Source organism: Oncorhynchus nerka, linkage group LG24 (assembly GCF_034236695.1).
Source record: "Oncorhynchus nerka isolate Pitt River linkage group LG24, Oner_Uvic_2.0, whole genome shotgun sequence".
NCBI lineage: Eukaryota > Metazoa > Chordata > Actinopteri > Salmoniformes > Salmonidae > Oncorhynchus > Oncorhynchus nerka.
The window spans coordinates 65,930,482-65,955,253 of record NC_088419.1 but is presented as its reverse complement, the minus strand read 5'-3'; the positions used below and the strand labels follow the sequence as shown (position 1 = coordinate 65,955,253).

General features: G+C 41.8%; 1 protein-coding gene across 6 annotated transcripts in view; it reads right to left on the bottom strand.

The window, feature by feature from the left end:
- Nucleotides 1-908: 908 nt before the first annotated feature.
- LOC115108446 (guanine nucleotide exchange factor DBS-like) overlaps nt 909-24,772 on the bottom strand; it is a 131,473-nt gene continuing 107,609 nt past the window's right edge. For 4 of the 6 annotated variants that reach the window (XM_029632783.2, XM_065009062.1, XM_065009064.1 and 1 more), the window contains exons 18-32: nt 22,796-22,865; nt 22,604-22,696; nt 22,331-22,423; nt 21,767-21,892; nt 21,327-21,545; nt 20,686-20,778; nt 19,389-19,467; nt 17,734-17,788; nt 17,491-17,588; nt 10,001-10,075; nt 9,533-9,622; nt 9,067-9,182; nt 8,464-8,579; nt 3,533-3,630; nt 909-2,810 (exon numbers count right to left, since the gene is read on the bottom strand). In XM_029632783.2, the coding sequence (XP_029488643.2) occupies nt 2,719-2,810; nt 3,533-3,630; nt 8,464-8,579; nt 9,067-9,182; nt 9,533-9,622; nt 10,001-10,075; nt 17,491-17,588; nt 17,734-17,788; nt 19,389-19,467; nt 20,686-20,778; nt 21,327-21,545; nt 21,767-21,892; nt 22,331-22,423; nt 22,604-22,696; nt 22,796-22,865 (1,513 nt within the window). In that variant the 3' untranslated portion in view covers nt 909-2,718. The remainder of the gene's footprint in view (nt 2,811-3,532; nt 3,631-8,463; nt 8,580-9,066; nt 9,183-9,532; nt 9,623-10,000; nt 10,076-17,490; nt 17,589-17,733; nt 17,789-19,388; nt 19,468-20,685; nt 20,779-21,326; nt 21,546-21,766; nt 21,893-22,330; nt 22,424-22,603; nt 22,697-22,795; nt 22,866-24,772) is intronic. The other 2 variants (XM_065009065.1, XM_029632785.2) reach the window with 2 other exon arrangements.

The window sequence follows — 24,772 nt, the reverse complement described above, 5'->3', positions numbered from 1 at the left end:
GCAAGGCCCTTTCCTCCTTTTCCTTTTTTCCTCAAGTCCCAGCTTCTGTATGCCTGTCACATCTCCAGCTCTTTGTGTCAACTCCTCTCTCCACCTGTATTCCCATATGTAACTTGAAAGACATTGTACAACAAAGCCTTTCCTTGCCCTCCACCCCCCTGCCATTGTCATTCCCTGTACCACACTCAATTTCTACCGCAGAGATTGGCTGTGATGGACTAAATGTTCACATTGCAGTGATAAGTACCTTTATGAAAAGGTCCAGGACACTGCACAATAGTTTTTTTGGAACACTTTATTGAAGTGGAGCTAGTGCTAAGATATGCCCTAATAGTGTATATGCCAATGGAAATTAAAATATAGTGAAAGGCAATGCAAAATGACATGAAATGTACATGATATATGATACTCACCAGCAAGGAAATTTGGCCTATGAAGAAGATCACATCTTTTAAACTTTTAATCTAAAAATATGTTGCATAACAGTTAAGTAAAGAAATCTGTTGATGCACTTAGAGTGGCAGGTTTAGGTTAATGTTTTTGGTGAAAATGATTGATTCTGAGAGAAAGAATATAAGTTTTTAGACATAATTTTCAAGTGCTATAAATAATGCTATTTTGATCATTTCTTTCATGCAACTGGTGCCAGAGACTAGATGTCTTGAGCATTTAAAACTTTAGGTGCTTGTTTTTAAAATATAATTTAATCTCAGGAGAAGAAAGCAGATCAACATTTAGTACCAGTCACCAACTGAGGGAATTACAATTATGTACTGGGCTGGCTGTATTCTGCTACCTGAAACCCCATTGATTACTGATAAAAGAGCAGAAATAAATCATGGCTTTCAAGACACATGTATTTCATCATATACTTTACAGAAAAAATGATTTACACATCACTTAGATGGCATGGTTCATAAAAACAGTCACAGATTTATTCTGATTTCACCTTAAATAATGACATTTAATTTGAACACAGCCTTAAATCATCACAATTGAGTCAAAAACCTGTCTAAAAAGGCAGCTACTTTGTGGGAATTCATTGCCTTTTGGCTGAATTTCATAACGTCTTAGATATTTTTTGCAAAGGTCCAGACCTCTTCTTCACATTCCATCACCAGGATTTACCACACTGCATCTAGAGTTTCCTCTGTCTTCAGTCCCTTTGAGAACGTGCTGATAACTTTCAGCGTCTTCCAATTCTTAAAACACCCCAAATTGTTAAAACACTGTTGAAATATTCCCTGACGGTCATATTCAGAAAAGATCTAATCACATTGAGATGATGCGACAAGTTAATTGAATACTATGTTGTTATTGTGAAAAAAAATTGGTTCTCAATGACTAACCTGGATATAAAAGTCAAATAAATAAATACAAAAATGTTTGCAGTAGCAATACAGCTTTTTGAGGCTCTTTATATTACAAGATTGCTATACTGTGGCCGTAGACAATCTCAGGTATGTTATATAATATCTGGGGCATTCAATGCCATTCTATGGCTTAGAAACACTGATATTTATACAAAAGTCAGATGATAAACTGTTGATGGCTCTTAGCTAGTTCCTAAATATGCATAATAGTAAAACATTATATATTGGGAACATAGTGTATAGCAATAAATATTCTGTACAGTAAAATTTGAATATTTTCATTACAATCATAGTGCATTGTTAGAATAAGTTCAATGCTATGTTCAATGCTTGTAATCATAATCAACCATAAGATGCTATTTCATGGGTGAATTCACTACATTCCAACCAGGACATACAGTAGATTTGAGATGAATCCAATGGGGAGGCACAAGCCAGAATCTGAAAGAAGATGGCATGAATACTTATATAATGATCAGATGGGAATTGAGATTTATAGAATAGTTATACACAGATTTTACATGAGTGAAAAAAAAGAAATATATAACATGTATGTACATAAGATGAAGTAAAGAGCTATTTATTTTGTTCAGGGAATAGAATAATATCTCTTGCAAAATGAGACATCCCTCAGTTATTTATAAAACAACTGAACGGGCAAGGAATTCAGCAGGACGAAACAAAGTTTGAAGAAATTTAAACTTTAAGGATTTTTAAAAGGTAAGAATACAATCAAGCTTGTCTCCAATTAAGTCTATAGCTCAAACACATTCCCCTCGATGGAAAGATCTCCAGTTTCCATGGTGGTACTTCCTGGCCCACTGTGTTCAGGATGACCCTCCTCACAAAAGGTTACCTGGGGTGTATTCATTATGCCTATTCTGTTGCAAAACGTTTTCCAACAAAAACTAAAGTTTCTATTGGACAAATTCAGGTAATTCCCTACCCATTTCATTCTGTTTGTTTCTGTTTGGTTCTTAAACAGTAAACGGTTTCCGTTGAAAGACGTAATGAATACACTCTTGATTAGGCCACAGGAGAGAGTGTGGTGTGCAAAGGCACGTCAGAATATCTTTGAGAGCACAAATCAAGTACAGGGTTTGACACATGGCAAAATGGTGGTAAAAGTTATTTTCTTTAATCTCAGTAGCTGAGCCGAGCAAAAGTCTTATTTTCAGTGTAGCATAGCAACAACAGAGGGCACCTACACCACTATTGACTTGACTTCAGACTTGCTTTTTCTCTGTCTGAGCACAGCAGCTGAAATTGCTCCCCCACTTTGAAGCTTGACCAAGTTGGGCTAACAGCATGTTCCAGAAGTTCATGGCCAAATGGTCCATCATGCTTATCTACTTTCCTGAGATACATCTCCCCACGTACTGGTTTCATTGTCCTCTGAGTCAGACAGAGCTGCTGTGCACATGTCACTGAAGATATCTGGAATGTAAAAAAAATAAAAAAAGAAGAGTTAAAGACACAAACTCACATACATGGGAGTTAGGATCTAACATTATGGAGGCCAAGCAACAGGCGTGAAGGGAGTGGTGATTCTTAAGATTCAAAGATTACCATCAGTCGTTTTAGAGAGGGGTTGCATAGAATGGATACAATGACTGACCAAACAATGCAGTTTTAATAGCAGTGTAAAGAAGGACACGATGGTGAAACAATATTGATTAAGATCAATACCAGTGAAGAGTGCTTCTATTAAACTTTATAGTAGTACAAACCAGTATGCTGCTGGAATGTGGCTTATAAATGGTTTCAAGTGGTTAAGCTCTGAGCAAAAATATGTCAACTGCCCAAGCAAAGAACAGAAGATGGCATTCCTCTCAGTGCAGACAAGAGCTTGAGAGAGCACTTGTTTAAAGGACAGAGCTCCAAGACAACAAGACAAGCAAGGCTGTGAACTGAACATTTCAAGGGAAGGCTGAGGTGAGGGGGGAGGGGAGAGAGAGATCATGCTGCAATGGATGACATCATGCTTTGCTTGTTCACCTCTCAGGCAAAAGCTTTACCGTTAGAGTCCACCCAAGCACGCACCCCGCCCAATCCCCCAGCACTGAATCAAACTACCGCTTTGAGCTAGGGTGAGTGTTTTCTTGCAATGCCAGGAATACCTCATAATTTTATAGTGGATGTGGATTAGTCAGAAATACCAGTAGTGTTACAGTATGAGTGACCTCCTTCTGCTGCTGTCTGAAGTACACTGGGCGGTACCAGACCTGTCTTCTGAGTAATAAGATTCTTGACTAGCCTAAAACATGAAAGAGAATGTAGGCTTTAATGGAAAGGCTGGTGTAGGGCCTTATGCTGGAATAGAAGTGATCAGAGAGTGACTAGGTGTTGGATTACTGCCACTGGCAGTGGGGCGAGCTGACGGGGCCCTGGGAGTGTAAAATCTCACGTATTTATAGGCATAGTATTTGATCAGGAGTTCTCTCTATGATCTTGTCTGCGAACTGTCAAGTCCAAAGTTTCAGATTTTGACACCCTGCTTCGTGTGATGGAAAGCTTGTGTATTCATTGGTTATGCTGCTACTTCCGACAGTTGATTCTGTCCAAAGCCTCTGTACTGCTTCATATATGCATCCAAATCCTCCCAGCATTCAGTTTGTACACTCTGCAGCTCTGCCTAGCAGAACAAGCACTCTCTGGCCTTGGCCTGATGCGAACCACCCACATGAAGGGACTTAAAAGGTGCCCTGGCCCCATTTCTCATGTATTTAGTATTTATTAGGATCCCCCATCAGCTACAGGATTAAAACAATTACATCACAACAACAAAAACAGCCTATATCATAAATAAATCAATACCTCATATTGCATTATTACTCTATTATTAGAAATGTACAATATAAAATATAACATTTCACAGTGTGTGTGCGTATGCGTGTTTGTGTGTCTCTCTTCAAAGTACACGTCATAAGGTGTTGTTTTATCAGTTTTTTTTCAAAATCAGATTTTACTGCTCGCTTAAGTTACTTAATGTGGAAGAGAGTTCCATGTAGTCATAGTACTGTGCCTTTCCCAGAGTCTGTTCTGGACTTTGGGACTGAAGAGACCCCACTTGGGAGGTCTTGTGGGGTATGTATGGGGGTCTGAGCTGTGTGTTAGCTGTTTGAACAGACAATCTGGTGCTTTCAACATGCCACTACCTCTCACAAAGACAAGTAGTGATGCAGTCAATCTTTCCTCTACTTTGAACCAGGAGAGATTGACAAGCATGTTATTGATATTAGCCCTCTGTGTACATTTAAGGGCCAGCTGTGCTGCTCTGTTCAGGGCAAACTGTAATTTGCCTATGTCTTTTTGTGTGACACAAGCATATAACTGGGTGATAGTCCAGGTGTGATAAAATTATGGCCTGTAGGACTTGTTTTGTTGCTTGTGATGTCAAGAAAGCAGAGCTTTACAGACAGACCTGTCCCAATTTTAGCTACATTGCATCAATATGTTCTGACCATGTCAGTTTACAATCTTGGGTTACACCTAGCAGTTCGGTCTTCTCAACTTGCTCAATTGACACATTATTCACTACAAGATTTAGCTAATAATTTGTCCTAAATTCAATGCTTTTAGTTTTGGATATATTAAGGATTAGCTTATTACTAGCCACCCATTCTAAAACTACTAGCCACCCATTCTAAAACTACTAGCCACCCATTCTAAAACTGACTGCAGCTCTTTAAGTGTTGCAGTGATTTCACTTGCTGTGGTAGCTGGCATGTATAATGTTGAGTCATCAGCATAAATAGACACACAGGCTTTACTCAAGACTAGTGGTAGGTCATTAGTAAAAATAGAAAAAAGTAAGGGTCCAAGAAAGACCGCTACCTTGTGGTATCCCAACTCTACCTGGTTTACGTTAGAGGGGCTTCCATTAAAAAACACCCTCTGTGTTCTGTTAGATACTGTAGGTAACTCTCATTCCATGATATGGCAGAGGATGTTAAGCCATAACACATATGTTTTTTTCAGCATCAGAATACGATCGATAATGTCAAAAGCTGCACTGAAGTCTAACAAACAGCTACCACAAAATTCTTATTACCAATTTCTCTCTGCCAATCATCAATCATTTGTGTCAGTGTTGAGTACGCTTCCCTATATGCGTGCTGAAAGTCAGTTGTTAATTTGTTTACTGTGAAGTAGCATTGTACTGTATCTGGTCAAACAACGTCTTCCAAAAGTTTACTAAAGGTCAGTAGCAGGCTGATGGGTCAGCTGTTTGAGCCAGTAAAGGGTGCTTTGCTATTCTTGGGTAGAGGCATTACTTGTGCTTCCCTCAAGGCCTGAGGGCACACACTGTCCTGTAGGTCTAGATTGAAGAGATGGAAAATAAGAGTGGTAATATAGTCCGTTACCATCCTCAGTAATTTTCCATCAAAGTTGTCAGTACCAGGTGGTTTGCCATTTTTGATAGACAGCAATAATTGTTACACCCCTTCCACACTCACTTTAAAGAATTCAAAATAACAATGCTTGTCTTTCATAATTTGGTCAATTATTAAGGGATATGAAAGTTCAGAGTTTCCTAATCTTGCCAATGAAAACGTAATTCAAGTAGTTGGCAATATCAGAGGGTTTGTGATGAATAAAGCCATCTGATTAAATGAAGGATGGAGCTGAGTTTGCCTTTTTGACAAAAATGTCATTTAAGCTGCTCCAAGGCTTTTTAATCATCCTTTATATATTTTATCTTTGTTTCGTAGTACAACTTCTTCTTCTTTTTGTTTAGTTTACTCGTATGATTTCTCAATTTGCCAATCGGCTTTGGAGCCAGACTTTCGCCTCGTCCCTCTCAACCATAAAATGTTTTAATTCCTCATCAGTCCACTGGGTGCATGCTTATCAGTAAATTGAAGAAGCAATTTCATAAATGTGTAAATTCTGGCATCTGGTTGCTCCTCAATACACACAGACCAGCAAATATTCTTTACATCTTCAACATAGGAATCACTACAAAACCTCTCGTATGATCTCTTATAAACTATTTTAGGCCCAGTCTTTGAAACTGTTTTTTCTAGATATGGCTACTATACTATGATCACTACATCCGATGGGTGTGGATACTGCTTTAGAACATATTTCTACAGCATTAGTAAAGATGTGATCAATACACGTGGAAGATTTCATTCATATATACCCTGGTAGGTTGAATAATAACCTGAACCAGATCGCAGGCACTGGTTACAGTCTGAAGCTTTTTCTTGAGTGGACAGCTTGAAGAAAATGAGTCAATATTTAGGTCACCCAGAAAATATACCTCTCTGTTGATATCATATACACTCTCTGTTGATATCACATACACTATCAAGCACTTCACACATTATCAAGATACTGACTGTTAGCACTCAGTGGTGTATAGCAATTTTCCACAAGAATAGGCTTTAGTTGAAGCGGGTGAACCTGAAGCCATAATAGTTCAACAGCATGACATGAGATCCTCTGTAAGCTCTACAGGAATATGACTCAATGTATACAGTAACACCTCCCCCATTAGCATTCCTGTCTCTTCTGTAGATGTTATAACCATGTATTGCTACCATTGTGTCAAATTAATTATCCAAGTGAGTTTCAGCGATAGCAAGGAAATGAATGTTATCTGATGTTAGTAAGTTATTGATTTCATGAACCTTGTTTCTGAGGCTACATATGTTATTGTGGGCAATTTTTGCTCTTTTCTGGGTTGCTTATTTGCGCTGATAGTGCAAGGTGAACTGCTCCCAATGGGCTTCCTACTAGGGTCAATTGTCTCAGTGCTAACAGTGTAATTCAGGTTTATAGGCACATGATTACTGATGACAAAAGCTGTCAGATTGACATAGGTATTCAGGGAAGTGAGAGAAACATAAATTAAGTTACATTGACCGTACTACCATTTCTACAGGAGGTGATTTGCTTTCCATGTCCTCTGTTGTTGATTACCACAGAGAGGACTGGAGCATTAATATACCCTGGCTGTCAGTCTCTAAAACAGTTTGCAATGTTGCTGGAGATAATCTTGGAACCCCTGCGGTTAGGGTGAATCCTCTCTCTTTTACAGAGTGCTGGTTGCTCCCACAGGAAATCAAAATGGTCACAAAAGGAGACATTCTTGTTCTTGCAAAGTTCCTGTTGACAGCATTTGTAAATATGCTGTCAACAGTGAGTAGGCTGGGGACGTACTGAAGCCTACGTGTGGATGCTAGGTGTGAAGCTGACACCTTATCCGTGGCATGGACAGACAGGTGCACCCGCTCCTGGGAGCACTGTGCTAACATCAATGCAAATGGTGGACCAGATTTCAGTTAGTCAGAACTATCATACACAAAGAGAGTTGTGCAGATTTTTAAAAACTTCTGTACAGTACATGTTGACTTCCATCTATGAAAAAAAAAAAAAATTATTCATTTAAATGACTGCTGAAAAGGAGAGGAGAGGGATGTGTGAGAAGTTTTAGTGCCAGAACCCAAAGATGCAAATGATGGGAGATGGTTTTAAAATATGAAATATGCATGAGGTGATGAAATATGAGCATATTCAAAGCATTTTTAAGTGCAGCTTTAATCTAATGGAGTATTAGTCACCCCAAAATGCACTGCGAAAGCTCATGTGATACCACAATCCCTCTCTCATCCACCCTGGCTTGCAATGGATTCTGGAGGCTATTACTGTGAGAAGGTAATAACCACTCCTCATAGTGGTGGGATGAATCGAACAGACGGATATATTATTCATTTAGGCATTGTGTTTTAATTTCCACTGTGATATACAGATCTACTCAACATTTATGCTTTAATATCCTGAATGCCTCATTGAAATAATTTTACAATTAATACATTTTTAATATAAAACTACACAGCAATAACTGTTAGTCCCAAGGGAACAGCATTGTTATAGGTTATACATTTTTACAAACACAGTTTTAAATCAGAGAAGAGATAGAGATGGGCAGTGTGTGAATACAGTGCAGGAACAATGACTAATATGATTGTGCTTTATCCTGTTGAGTTGGGTCCCTCTTACTACGGCAGGAGAATTGGTTTCTCTCTGGGACTCTCATAGTGTTCAATGGATAGAGAAGGTGGGTGCAACCATCACTCACCAGTGGCCATTCTCTGCCTCATCCAGGAACTGTACTAAATCTCCTGACTCCAGAGACAGGTCCTGCGCTGTCCTCGACTCGTACGTCAACTGGACACGGAAGCGATCATTGTCCCCCTAAGAGCAGGGAGAGAATGGAGCAGGAGGGTGATTTAGAGGAGATGCCCTATCCTTGTAGTTGTGGTTTGTCTTTGCATGTGATGGTGTGTAACTTGTGTGTGTGTCATGTGACGTGTGTCTGTCTCCACCCATCTATTCTATGTGTGTGTACAGCATGTCCATCTGTCAGTCTCATGTTGGACTCAGGGAGCATTATTCTCAGTGTGGTAGAGTTGTGAAGCAGGCCCTACATTAAAACAGATCTCCGGCTCTCATACATCAGAAAGATTGTAATGGAAGGAGAAATCCGGAGGCTCTGGGGAGACCCACACTAGGCTATTTTGTCTTTTAAATGTCAAGTCGTCAGCCCGCGTTAACAAGATGGGTGATGGTGGGAAATAATTAAGCAGAGAGGATTTATTTCCCGGGATTTGAAAGGATTTAAGAGGAGCAACAAGATGGAGGGGATGAAGTTACCTGTCAGGATTTATTCAACATTACTTACATTTTTATTACTGGACTGGTCCTCACCATCCGAAGAGTTGGAGAGCTCCTCTGCACTCGAATGGATGGTTTCAAAGTCCTCTGTGTCCATTGAAGGCAAACACCGTTGGGTCCAGCCTAGAGAAAAAGAGCACACAGAAAGAAGACAAGGTCCTGTTAACCCTTCAGTTGACTAGAATAAGTGAACATGTTCGTTTTAAGACATGGCATTACACATCCACTGCTTTGCAAATGTACCCTTTACACATAAGCATTGAACATTCTGAAACATTTATTCTGACAGTCAAAGAAGGTATGAAGAAGTTGGAAATATCAACAACAAAAAACACAATGCAAGAAACCAATCGAAAAGATGTCACATACAACAAGACACTCAGTGGCAAAAAAAGACAAAAAATGTTTAACCAAAACCAGCAAAATGAGAAAAGATAAATAGGTCATAGCGTGACTTTCCATCAGTAGATTACCTGGTTGAGAAGTGGACCTAGGCACAGCTGAATCAGTGCTTGTGGTGCCTTTGTATCTGCTCGCAGCAGGGATAGCACTGCGTAATGTATCTGGGAGGAAATTAGCTCTTTACAGACCACTGGGATGCCATTTTACATCACATTGCAGGAAATTGATATACGCATTCAGAAATAAATGAAGGAGCCATCATCGCTCCACAGCCACACTGACTCATTACCAACAACATGGCACTGCTAATGTGAAGTCATCTTGGTCAGCACTTTTTGTGCCAAACTAATACATATACCGTGCATCACATTGAATCACAACGGAGCAGGCAAAACACACACCCACACATGAACACAGACACGCATGCCAGCACACATGCACGCGCACACACACACCTCACCAAAATGCAAAGCCGTCCTCATTAACAAAGACGGCTGAACATGCACAGATCCACAGCATACTGCTATAGCTATAGCTACCTTCATAACCGAATGGTGTTGGATCACTCTTTATCTCATGTCTTTTGGTCTTTTTAACATGAGTTGAAGGAGGACCTGTCAGGGGCAATGAATGCATAGTGGAAGCGTTAGTGGAAAATTAGATTTATTGAGACAGTCAAGTAAAATCCATTTTATTGTACATTCTCAGTTTTCATTGCTCATAAATTATTGAAATACTTGATTAATTAGGAAGAAGAAAGGAGGGAAATATTGGCAAAATTAAGTTCTCATCTAAATTCCACAACAATTGCACATGCTTTGCAGCTCTGAATGTCACCCCACATTCCAAATGTCAGCTTATCAAAATTTACATTTGATTACTATGGTTTCTCAACAACAAAAAATTTTCCTTTTTGTTTCATTTCTGAGAAAGACATCATCTCATCATTCATCATCTCATCAATATCATGAGATTCATAAATGGGTAGGACTTGTCAATAAAAAATGTTTTATTCTCATTACCTTAGCTGACTCCTACTCTCTACATCTCTAGCTCTCTCTCCCTTCCCTCTCTCTCTCTCTCTCTCTCAAAGAGCCCCCTCACTAACCGGTCTGTACCTGCTCTCAGACACTTTCAAAAGTTTGATGGCGACGGAAGGAGAGATAAAAAGAAAGCGAAAGACCCCAGGCAATCAGGTACCTTTTGTGCGTCTGGTGGCGGAGACACTGATAGAGGAGGCTAAAGAGAAGCGGCGCGTGACATCTGTCACCTTAGATGGAGGATCGGCTGTGAAAGGCAGGGCAGGGTTAGCAATTAGCTGGGCAGAAGAATATGAGGGAGGGAGAGAGGGATGGATGGCACAGGAAGGCACAGAGAAGCATTTTAATGGCAAGGTTAAATGAGCATATTGCTTTGAGGATTCCTGCCTTTTCTCTGGATTGACTTCTGATTTGATACAATACTTGGTGATAACTGTCACTGTTGATTCCTCACTAAACACTGTCCAGCTTAAATGTATAGTGTGACATTTTAGCAATTAAGCCCTTTTTTCTACTTACCCAGAGTCAGATTACCTCATGGAGTGTATTTTTGTGTCTCTTCATGCAGTTTGAAGGAAGTAGAAGCATGCTAGCTGTTCCTTTAGACTTCCAGTCATTGCGTTAATGATAGTTAGCAATGGCTCCAGACCTTCAACTTCCTTCAAAACAGCACGCAGAGACTTAATTGCCAAAATGGCACGCTATCCCTTCAAGATGATTAATTTCTCTTAGTTGTATCAAATTAGTGAGTTCAAACAGGCAGGCGGTTGACTGTGGGACTGAGAAACATGCAATGAATAGAGGAGACACGAGGAAGTGCAGGAAGATGAAGACAAATCGTGGACATTGCGGGCGGGTGGCGGCATCCTCACAGGCGCATATTAGAAACCAATTATTTTGTCGATTTTTTTATTTCACCTTTATTTAACCAGGTAGGCCAGTTGAGAACAAGTTCTCATTTACAACTGTGACCTGGCCAAGATAAAGCAAAGCAGTGCTACAAAAACAACAACACAGAGTTACACATGGAATAAACAAACATACAGTCAATAACACAATAGAGAAATCTGTATACAGTGTGAGCAGATGAAGTAAGGAGCAGTGGAGGTTCTAGACCATTTCGACTGGGGGGGGCCAAACTGGGGCCAGTTGTACTGATAGGAGGGGCCAGTTACATTAGACGTTATTGTTGTCATATCATTTTCTTCACTGCATTGCATTAGCAGGCAAAATATCATGTTCCGCATTGCCACTGTCTAATAAAGGATGTAAAAAAAAAAGAACGACAGCAAAAATGAGATACACCACATTTAGGGGGGCCACAAGGGGTTGCAAAATTGTTGTCACAGGGGCACTGGCTCCCCCCCAGAACCGCTAGTGGTAAGGAGGTAAGGCAATACATAGGCCAATAGTGGCGAAGTAATTACAATTTAGCAATTTACACTGGAGTGATATATGTGCAGATGAGGATGCGCAAGTAGAAATACTGGTGTGCAAAAGAGCACAAAAACAATAACAAATATAGGGATAAAGTAGGTAGTTGGTTGGACGGGCTATTTACAGATGGGCTGTTTACAGCTGCAGTGATCGGTAAGCTGCTCTGACAGCTGATGCTTAAAGTTAGTGAGGGAAATATAAGTCTCCAACTTCAGTGATTTTTGCAATTCGTTCCAGTCATCGGCAGCAGAGAACTGGAAGGAAAGGCAGCCAAAGGAGGTGTTGGCTTTGGGGATGACCAGTGAAATATACCTGCTGGAGCACGAGCTACGGGTGGGTGTTGCTATAGTGAGCAGTGAGCTGAGATAAGGCAGAGCTTTACCTAGCAAAGACTTATAGATGACCTGGAGCCAGTGGGTTTGGTGCCGAATATGTAGCGAGGACCAGCCAACGAGAGCATACAGGTCGCAGTGGTGGGTAGTATATGGGGCTTTGGTGATAAAATGGATGGCACTGTGATAGACTGCATCCAATTTGCTGAGTAGAGTGTTGGAAGCTATTTTGTAAATGACATCGCCAAAGTCAAGGATCGGTAGGATAGTCAGTTTTACGAGGGTATGTTTGGCAGCATGAGTGAAGGAGGCTTTGTTAGGGAATAGGAAGCCAATTCTAGATTTAACTTGGGATTAGAGATGCTTAATATGAGTCTGGAAGGAGAGTTTACAGTCTAGCCAGACACCTAGGTATTTATAGTTGTCGACATATTCTAAGTCGGAACCGTCCAGAGTAGTGATGCTAGTCGGGTGGGAGGGGTAGCGATCGGTTGAAGAGCATGCATTTAGTTTTACTTTCATTTAAGAGCAATTGGAGGCCACGCAAGGAGTGTTGTATGGCGTTGAAGCTCGTTTGGAGGTTTGTTAACAAAGAAGGGCCAGATGTATACAGAATGGTGTCGTCTGCGTAGAGGTGGATCAAAGAATCACCCGCAGCAAGAGCGACATCATTGATATATACAGAGAAAAGAGTCGGCCCGAGAATTTAATCCTGTGGCACCCCCATAGAGACTGCCAGAGGTCTCGACAACAGGCCCTCCGATTTGACACACTGAACTCTATCTGAGAAGTAGTTAGTGAACCAGGCGAGGCAGTCATTAGAGAAACCAAGGCTGTTGAGTCTGCCGATAAGAATGCAGTGACTGAGTCAAAAACCTTGGCCAGGTCGATGAAGACGGCTGCTCCTACTGTATTTTATCGATGGCGGTCATGATATCATTTAGGATGGGTGGGGTATGGGTGGGGTGGGGTATGGTAACAAGATGAAATCTATCGACAACTCAAGTTCACAGCGAGGCATTACCTCGGCGGGCCAATAAGTACAAAAACATCACCCCCTCAGTGTCCATTTCTCTTCAGCTAGCCTGCTCTGCATCATGAATGTAGCCAACTACACAGTATTAGATTATCACCATACAAATGACGACATATTATGGACAGTAATGTTATTGCCCACTTACAAACCACAAGACCCCTGTAATAGCACCAAAGTGGTAAGTAAATAATAATAAAATAAATCTCTCCCTGTTCAATTGGTTTGTTTAACTAAAAGAAATCTAATGTTTGTTGTAAAATATAATCAGATGTAGCTAATCAGGCTATCAGTATTGTTATTAAGGATGTATTCTGTGGAGAAGAACCTTGAATCAAACCATCCTCTTAAAAAAATGTTAATACACTTTTGAATGTCAAAAGCATTACAGGCTGACATTTACTAAGGCTACCTGTCTGCGAATTTAGCCTTCATGCATTTTCATTGCCTGGATGCCAAGGTTGTTCCATAGTCTTGAAAATGTGAAATCCCTTTGTTCTCAAGACATACTAGTATTTGGAAAATTCTAATCAAATGAAATGTTATCTGTCACATGCTTCGTAAACTACAGGTGTAGACTAAGGGTGAAATGCTTACTGACGGGTTCAACAATCCCCAACAATGCAGAGTTAAAAGATACAAAATAAAAAAATAATGACAAGAAATAAATACACAGTGAATAACAATAACAAGAAAAATAACCATATAACTAATAACTATATACTATGGCTATATACAGTGAGTACCAGTACTGAGTCGAAAAACAAAAAACATCCAGTGAGCGGAATTCCTGTGGGCGAAAACAGCTCGTTGATGAGAGGTCGAAGGAGAATGGCAAGAATCGTGCAAGCTAACAGGCGGGCCATAAACAAGCAAATAATGGCATGTGGTATGCAGAACGGCATTTCAGAACGCACAACTCGTCGGTCCTTGTCACGGATGGGCTATTGCAACAGATGACCACATAGGGTTCCACTCCTATCAGCTAAAAACAAGAAGAAGCAGCTCCAGTGGGCAGGCGATCACCAACACTGGACAATTGAGGAAGGGTCCGACAAATTCCAGTTCCTGTTGGGTCATGCTGATTTGATGTAAGCAGCATGAGTCTATGGCCCCATCCTGCTTGGTGTCAACAGTACAGGCTCGTGGCGGCGGTATAATAGTGTGGGGAATATTTTCCTGGCACACATTAGGTCCCTTGATACCAATTGAGCAATGTTTCCATTCCCCAAAGAATTCAGTCTGTTCTGGAGGCAAAGGAGGGTCCGACCCGGTACTAGATGGGTGTATCTAATAACCTGGCCACTGAGTATATATATAGGGATAAAGTGACTAGGTAACAGGAGAGATAATAGATTGATCTGTAGCAGCAGCGTATGTGGAGCAGGAGCATATGTGGTGTGTGTGTGTTATCGGTATGCATGTGTGTGCATATGTGTATGTGGGAGTATGTAATGTCTGCATGTGTGTGTTGGGTTGTCGGTGTAAGTATGTGCGAGTGTGTGGGTAGAGTCTAGTGTGTGTGCATAGTCAGTGCAAAAAAAGGGTAAATGCAGGTAGTCTGGGTAACCACTTGATTAGCTATTTAGCAATCTTGTTGAGCAGTCTCATGGCTTGGGGGTAGAAGCTGTTTAAGGTCCTGTTGGTTCCAGAGTTGCCGTGCGGTAGCAGAGAGGACAGTCTATGGCTTAGGTTGCTGGAGTCTGACAATTTTTTGTGCCTTCCTCTGACTCCGCCTGACATAATTTACATACACTAGTTCTCTGCTCTAAGCGAAAACACCAGTGTGTATTAGCAGCACTGCCTGCGGCACGAGGACATAGAGAGTAGCAGGCTAAGGATAATGACTAACAAAGAGAATGAATGAGAGTAGGTGAAGTTGTATACAACACAATGAGTGGGACCTCTTCAAAGAGGGGATGAGGACAGGGTGGTGATAAGGACAGGTGAGCAGGTCAGCGGAGATGTCATGGCTTCTTTACCTGAGGGAAGAGACCTTCTATTGGAGAGGCCCTGCAAGGTGAAGCGCTTTCTAGCGAGAGCAGCATTGTGGTCAGGGCTATTAGTGGCAGAAGCCTCAGCTAGGGAGGGAAAGGGAGAGGAAAACGGTAAAGGAGAAAGCAGAAGCAGAGGGTAGAGAGAAAGCCTGAGGGACGACTTTGTAAGAGTAATGGATACCATGACAATCCTGGACATTATGGAGACCCCTATTCAACCACCCACACTTGAGTCCGCATGAAAACTGATTCAAAGATCAGGGGTAGATCAACCTAAACCTATTTCTGAAAATATATTCAAATTGTCACAAGTTTGAAGAGTGCTGACAAGGTTGTAAAAAATTATGTTTGTAAGATTATGTTGGAGACAGATGGTCCTTAATGATGGCTTTATTCTAGATCTTTCTCATCTCCACTAAACGGGTCTCTCTCTGGTCTAATCACAATGCTGACAGAGCTCTGAGATGCATAATACGTTTGCCATGGAATTTCCTGGAGACTTTCACCATATGGACAAACCTGATCCATGATTTACCCCTCTATGTTCCATCAACACAACCTGCATTAGGAAGAGAAGAGTCCTCCACAATCATGCTGGAACTGCAACGGTATAAGGATTTAGACACCTGCCAATGCCAAAACTAGAAGACAGTTTTACACTTTTTCAAAATGGACAGCTTGTCTTGGAGAGTGTGTGATTTCAAGGACACTTGAACTACCTGCCCTGGAGGACTGCTCAAAATGTCCATATTATCATGTACATAATTATCACCTTCTGATTGTGAGAACACAGAATAATCACAACTTCCAGGTTCATCTCTTCTCACACCTCTGTCAAAGCTGCCAAAAAGAGAGATGTCAACGCAGCTGCTGCTTCTGTCCTCTGAGGTTACTCTGGCCTTCTGGAGATCTTGAGATTAGAAAATAAATCAGAGCTTTTGGACAACTATGAGAGAGAATACAATAGACTGACTAAGCTACCACTGCCTGTGGCAGGCCAGGCACAGTGCACACTGATGCCTCGCCAGGTGTACGGTGTTTCCTCCGACACATTGGTGCGGCTGGCTTCCAGGTTAAGTGGGCGTTGTGTCAAGAAGCAGCTTGCGGCTTGGCTGTGTTGTGTTTCGGAAGGATGCACGACTCTCTACCTTCGCCTCTTCCGAGTTGCAGTGATGAGACAATTGGATACCACGAAATTGGGGAGAAAAGCGGGGTGGAACATTTAAAAAAAAAAAGAAAAGAATGGGAAAGCCTTTCATCAGACTATCTGAGCGTGGTATATATCGTACCGTTGGCAGAATCTAACAGCTAGTCAGACTAACCCCAGATGACTGGGGAGGAATAGTGGGAGGTGTACTAGTGGGACTACAGTATTTGGGGTCATGACCTCTGGAATCGGTCCTTCTGACCAAAAAGGAAACAGTCCCAATCAGGGAAATGGTTGGCATCAGTTACATATGGGTCAAAACTAAAAAGACCCACCAGACCACAGTTCAAAACTTATTGTAGTCAAAACCGTACTGTACTGCGGTTGTGTAACTACATGAATAATGTAGACATTTTAGTATAAGGTTGGTACTGAAAAACACCATTGCTCAACTAGCTTCTGTAATATTCCTTTCCCACAGAGGAGAATGGGAGAGATTTCATAGATTTTCTCTGTGACTCTGTGGTGGGGGGTAATAAAGGGCCTCATGCACCCAGGACTAAGCACCTGTCAGATCCACTTACTTCTAGAGCCAGGGACGTCCAGCCACTGACCACATCCAGAGTCAAAGAGCAACTCTCCTCTTCTAACCACCACCACCCACTCGCTGGAAGAATACCATTAGCCCAGCTCCCTCGCACTGTGATGCAGCAGCGCTCTGCTGCCGGCCTCTACACAGCGTGAAATCTTACCCATTACCTCATCCTCATCTGCCAGTATAGTGTATGTAGTGAGCGATCAGAGGGAAGTGGTGGTGAGGGGTTGGCTTGGGCTGATGCCGAGACAGAAAGAGTTGGAGCCAGTAATAGTTAGAGCCCAGATAAAACATTCCAGCTAATTGTGCCATCAGTGTGGTGTCTTTCATAATGCCATTATGGGATGATTTGTACATGGAAGTTGCTGCCTTTTGTTTCCAGTCAGCGGAGCTGGTTTGGCAGGGCCGGGAGCCTGGCGGGGCTGGCTGCGGCTGTGTGACATCTCACCTCGTTTCTGTCTCATGTTGGGGCTGGGGTTGCTCCTCCTGAAGCCTGTCTCCGGGCTAGACGAGTCCGACTGCCTCAGGGCCATTTTGCGCATGTTTCTGAGTGGAGGAGAGGAGAGATATAGGACAGTCAATCACACAGCCACTGTAGAAGCGTTACATTCACTATCCTTAAGAGCATCTGTGCGGTGCCGCCATTCAATCACACGACATGATGAAAACGTTGAGAGACGGAGTACTCTACCTCATGGGAGCATGATACACATTCTCAGTGATCTTCTGATGTAGTTGACTAGCCTCTGTGAATGGAGAAAAGAAAATGGCATTGGAATAGAACGTAGATTTACTTTCAATGGAATGACAGGGATATTAGTTTAGGTTAAATTGACATAAAAAGGTCAGTGAGGTGAATTTGTTGGGTGAGATCTTAGGTATGCAAGTGTGTGTGTGTGTGCGCACATGTATTTGTTGTTTGCATGATTGTGCATGTCACACTGTGTGTAGGACTGTGTGAGAAACCTGCAGTCAAAAGCAGGCTGATAAGCCTATGTGTTTCAATGCCATGCGATAAAACAGGAGAAATCCCAGGAGTCACATAAGCCACAGGAGAGTCCGTGGACCAAAACATCGCAGTCAGACCTGAAGCCATAGACCAAAACAGTGGTGCAGACAGAATGGAAGCCACTAATCCGTGTCTTTAAAGGCACAGTGCAGTCAAAAATGTGATTATCCTGTTTTTTATATACATTTCCACACTACGAGGTTGGAATAATGCTGTGAAATTGTGAAAATTATGATAATGCCCTTTTAGTGTAAGAGCTGTTTGAAAAGACTGCCTGGAATTTCAGCCTCTTCTGGTGGGATGGAGTTTTGGCCTGCCTGGTGACATCACCAAGGCAGGCAGTACATTATTTAATAGACCAATAAGAAAAATAGTTCCAAAACTCTCTGCCAATAATAGCTCATTTTCAGTATTCCCCTCCCCACTCAGACCACTCACAGACAGTCCTATCAAAATTCTTGCTTGCGAAATTGTTCTTTGCTAAGAAGCTATTTTTGTTTCTTTTTGACAAGTTTTATTGGAAAGAAAAATCACAGTAAAGTACTTAATTGTTACCCAGAAATGATTTGATATTGAAAGAAAAATGGCTGCATTGGACCTTTAACAGGAGGACAGGACAGTTAACTGCCAAGGCCCAGGGGAGTCATCAAATCAAACAGCTGCAGCCGGTATCCTCAGTACAAGCCATTGCTGGAGCTGGATGGTCTGTATACTGGCCTTGTCCTGCTATTACACAAACCCCACATCGCCGGGCTTTTTAATACCTCACACAGTGGCTTATCTTGTGTGCCGCTCTTTTCTGCTACGTGCTGCCCTCCCCCTGCTCGCCAGCCGAGACAGGCGTAAATCACCTCCAACCCTCCAGCAGGCCAGAGCATCTTTCTCTCACTCTGCTTCATATGAGGGCTGCTATGTCATTACTCAGTCCCCTCACACACACACATCCTCTCTCTCTCTCATACACACAGCTTGTCAGTCCAGCCGAGTGTAGACAGAGCAGAGGGTCGTTTTCCTGACTGTCAGGAGCTTCAGAGCGGAACAGTCGGCGATTGATGCATACTGCTGGAGGGTGTGTGTGTGTGTGTGTGTGTGTGTGTGTGTATGTGAGTGAGTGGACTGTACCGTCAGGGTCAGGTATGTGTTCACAAACAGTTGTCCACCTCCCTCCCCTACCTCTAAATCATCTCTCCTCCAACACTGAATAACCCCCCCTTCCCACTGCTTAACATTCACATCAGCATTCTGAGAGGGTTCAGGGCTGTGTTCAGATGTCTAGTGCTGTATGAGAGAGATGGTGGTTTGAATATGCCTAGAGAAAACCCCCACACACTGTATACCTCTGCAAGCTTCGAGCTGGCCCGTCAGAACTTTTCGGATCTCTGACACCCACATGTTCTTCACATCCATGGAGGGAGCCTGTGGAGACACACAAACACACAGTTATACACATATATATATATATATATATATATATATATATATATATATATATATATATATATATATAATATATATATAAACACCCTGAGGTTTCACTCTACAGCCTGTCTCACACCAGACAATGGATGTTTCTGTGAGAATGATGTCTGTGGGTGGCTACTCTTCATAGGGCAACACTGCCACCCAGTGGTCAAAGGGTTTGGTTTCATCAGACCAGAGAATCTTGTTTCTCATGGTCGGAGTCCTTTAGGTGCCTTTTGGCAAACTCCAAGTGGTCTGTCATGTGCCTTTTACTAGGAGTGGCATCCATCTGGCCAATCTACCGAAAATGCCTGATTGGTGGAGTGCTGCATAGATGGTTGTCCTTCTGGAAGGTTCTCATCTCCAACGATTAACTCTGGATGTCTGTCAGAGTGACCATTGGGTTATTGGTCACCTCCCTGACCATGGCCCCCAACTGCTCAGTTTGGCCGGGCGGCCAGCTCTAGGAAGAGTCTTGATGGTTCTAAACTTTTTCCATTTAAGAATGACGGAGGCCACTGTGTTCTTGGGGACCTTCAATGCTGCAGACATTTTTTAGTACCCTTACCAAGATCTGTGCCTCGTCACAATCCTGTCTCGGAGCTCTATGGACAATTCCTTCAACCTCATGGTATGGCTTTTGCTCGGACATGCACTGTCAAGTGTGGGATCTTATATGGACAGGTGTGTGCCTTTCCAAATCATGTCCAATCAATTGAATTTACCACAGTTGGACTCCAATTAAGTAGTAGAAACATCTCAATGATAATCAGTGGAAACAGGATGCACCTAAGCTCAATTTATTTTGAGTCTAATAGCAAACGGTCTGAATACTTATGTAAATAAGGTATCTGTTTTTTATTTTACAATAAATTCGCAAAATTTTCAAAAACCTGTTTTCGCTTTGTCCTTATTGTGTGTAGATCGATGAGAATTTAATCCATTTTAGAATAAGGCTTTACGTAACAAAATGTGGAAAAAGGGAAGGAGTCTGAATACTTTCCAAAAGCACTGTATGCTACTTAGTAAAGGATGTTGCTGAATCACCGTTTTATCAAGTTTATATAGTATGTATTTAGAATTCTTTAGACTATAACTGTTAATATCAAATGGGAACAATGGATATGTTTTGGAAGTTGTTTTTTTTTACACAGAAACTATATGGACATGTACCTGAATAATATAGACTTCCTCTCTGCCGTTATACCAGACCTCAAACTTCTTAATGTCTCCTTTGACATTTTCTGTGATTCCCACGGCACTCATCTGAAACAAAGGCAAGGCTGTGGTTATTAAACAGGACGGCTTTATATTTGACATTTACACCGCTGATTCACACTAGGATGCCCTTGTATTCTTCCAATGTGAACTGCTACAGCTTTTTCTTTACAAGCTGAAACGTGTCTTTTCACTTCTATTGAGCGATGAGTAGCACTATTCATTGAGTTGGTTACATGCACACTAGCCAGCGAGTGGGAGCAGAAAACAAGTTCAAAGGTTTCCTCAAGAAAACATATGGTTGTTCCAGGATCCCAGTGATGAAAGGTTCCTGTCATCGTAGGGCCCTGTTTACTGCCTTGATTTTTCATGTGTCTAGATAAGCTTGAATTGAAATATGGGGAGTGACAGTGAATACCAAGGTTCTCAGGGGTCTGAGAGAGCCACTGTGAAGTTTCCATTTGAGGCGGGGGAACTTAGTGTAGGATAGTGGGCAGTACGGCCCTACAGGCAAGCAAATACACAAAAGGAGATGTTTGTATATACACACAGGTTATGTTTGTCCAAAAAGAACTGACCCCACCAACCGACCTCACCTTTAGTGAGTGCTTGAAGCTATAGGAGGGGGATGGCTTCTCGTCCGTGGTCTCCTCCCGCTTCTTACAGAAGAGCAGCATCTTGTTGTAGAGGAACAGGTGCCTCTGCATGGGCTTGAAGCGAGCCAGGTCCTTCACCTTGCTGTGGCCCTTCTTGTGGTCCGTCCACACGTTGAACGAGCCCTGCATCAGAAGCTTCCCCAGCTCACTAAGGTTTCCCTGGGGGGTGAGAGAGACACAGAGGCCATCAGTCCCACACCCACACAGTACACCCTCTATACATCTATACAGCCTAGCTATGACAGTCTCTCTCCGCCCGATTAGTCAAACTCATTTACGGCAGGGTTTCCTATAACTTTCCCACAGCCCAGCAGATCCACTCTAAGATAGGTATCAAACTGATTTTTCAAACCCTTAAACCCCAGCCCAGTCATACTGACCTCAAATCCTGTTATGGCGATCTGATGCATGGAGTCATTGACAGACTTGATGATGTCCAGCATGGTGGCCAGGGCCTCCTCCAACTCAGCAGTACCCTCCTGATTCTTACTGCATTTCAGCATCTCCTAGAAGGGGAACAGAGCCGGTAGGGACAAAGTGAAGTTGGATAAATAATGTATCTTTCAGTGTTTGGCTTAGTCCTACACTAACAACAGACCAAGTCTCAGAATGAAGTCTTTCTAACCACACAGGCTACTGCAAAGAAACCGCTCTAAAACCAACAGCAACTTATACTATTCAATATCCATTCAGCTGTGTCTTTTCAGCAACATGGCTACAGGTACTGACCTATCTGTGTGGTTGGTTTTCCTGCAAGATATCAAGGTGCACTAGGCATGACAAATACATATACTTGAGACTTCCAATCAGATTAGGACTGAATGAAGTGTTCTGCATGTTCGTCCAAGGATCAAGTTTGAGTATAGTATCTGTTATCTGTGTGTTGATGTAGAAGGCTTGATTGTATGGTGCTAAGGTGAGAGATTTGACTGTGATAAACTTGCCTTGAGCATCAGCTGGTACTTGGTGATCCTCTGCACAGGCTTGAGTAAATATGCATCCAGGGAGAGTTTGTGGTCCAGCTTCTTCTGACACTCCTGCAGTAACAAACATCACAGAATGTTTCTAGTTGCAATCATGTTATAATTTCAGTCATCCAAACAGAACATGTAAGTTTGTCCAATGACATGTTGCTTAATGCAAACTGACACCATTATATAGTGGAATACTATATCATAACCATGTTAACACTGAGACACATAGGGAAGGGGAGTCACCTGGAAAAACAGGCCGTCACCACACTGTCTCCACAGTGCCTCTGATCGGGGCTTGTTCTGACAGTATTTCTCATAGATCTGCAGCTCTTCTTTCTGGAGAGAGACACACACAGAGACTTCGCACTGCAACACACCGTAACAACACAGTAACGGCCTTCAGTTTCCAAATGACATTAAACACAAGGAACTCACCCTTTTCAAAAAGCAAGTCCCCACCAACTCTGGCCTCTCCATGCAATTTTCAAGCTCTTTGAAAAAAGTCCTGTGAACAAGAAGGAATAAGTGAACTCAATTACACATTTCCTGTTTGCACTTTACAAGGCACATAAAGTATAACATTGGATACAATTGCATAGCAACTTTACATTCAGTTACATCAGATTGCCATTTCCTATGCTGGGAAGTAAAGCGGAAGTGTAGAGTAAAGATTGGGTTGGAAAAGAATAGCTTGTGGGCAGAGTCTGTGCACTCCAGAACCTAGTTGTAGCAGGGACCTTAAGGGTTGCCTTATTTCCTGGGGTGAGTGAACTGAGCAGTCGGGCAAGTTAAAAAAAAACTGAAAACAAAAATGCAAGGAATTCCAGTACGCCAGCCTTAAACGGGACCATGTCTATGTTCCCTCAGCCCCATGTTGCAAACCAGGGGTCAGCAACCGAAATGAGAGGAAGAACATTATTCTCTCAATATCTAGTATTTTATGGTGGTGCACGGAATGTGATAAGTATATTACATAGGGCGATTCCAAGATAACAGAATGATGCTGACTCTCAGATTCTTCAATTTAAAAAGCATGTCGAACAAAATCCAATGCTTGCAAACTATACAAAGTTAAACAACTCTACACACAAGGACTACTTTTAATTCCAGCAGCCTAACATAGCTACAGGGCCTTCAGAAAGTATTCACACTGCTTGACTTTTTTCACATTTTGTTGGGTTAGAGCCTGAATCTAAAATGTATTAAAGTGAGATTGTGTCGCTGGCCTACACCCAATACCCCATAATGTCAAAGAGGAATTATGTTTATACAATGTTTTACAAATTCATTCAAAATTAAAAGCTGAAATGTCTTGAGTCAATAAGTATTCAACCCCTCTGTTGTAGCAAGTCTACATTCTCACCCTGTGTACAATATTAGTGTTTAACATGATTTTTTTGAATGACTACCTCATCTCTGTGCCTAACACATACAATTATCTGTAAAGGTCCCTCAATCTAGCAGTGAATTTCAAACACAGATTCAACCACAAAGACCAGGGAGGATGGCACCTATTGGTAGATGGGTAAAAAAAAGACAACATTGAATATACATTTGAGCATAGTGAAGCTACTAATTACACATTGGATGGTGTATCAATACACCCAGTCATTACAAAGATACAGGCATCCTTCCTAACTCGGTTGCCGGAGAGGAAGGAACCCGCTCAGGGATTTCACCATGAGGCCAATGGTGACTTTAAAACAGTTAGAGTTGAATGGCTGTGATAGGAGAAAACTGAGGATGGTGCAACATTGTAGTTACTCCACAATACTAACCTAAATGACTGACTGAAAAGAAGGAAGCCTGTACCGAATCAAATATATTCCAAAACAGGCACTAAAGTAAAACTGCTAAAAACGTGGTAAAGAAATTAACTTTATCTCCTGAATACGAAGAGTTATGTATGGAGCTAATCCAACACGTCACGGAGTACCACTTTCCATATTTTCAAGCATAGTGATGTCTGCATCATGTTATGGATATGCTTGTAATCGTTAAAGAATAAAATCCTAGAGGAAAACCTGGTTCAGTCTGCTTTCCACCAGACACTGGGATATGAATTCACCATTCAGCAGAAAAATAACCTAAAACACAAGGCCAAATCTACACTGGAGTTGCTTACCAAGAAGACAGGGAATGTTCCTGAATGGCCGAGTTACAGTTTTGAATTAAATCTACTTGAAAATCTATGGCAAGACCTGAAAATTTTTGTCTAACAATGATCAACAACAAATTTGACAGAGCTTGAAGAATGTTGAAAATAATAAATGGGCAAATGTTGCACAATCCAGGTGTGGAAAGCTCTTAGATACTGACCCAGAAAGACTCACAGCTGTAATTGCTGCCAAAGGTGCTTCTACAAAGTATTGACTAAGTGGTGTGAGATATTTCTGTATTACATTTTCAATA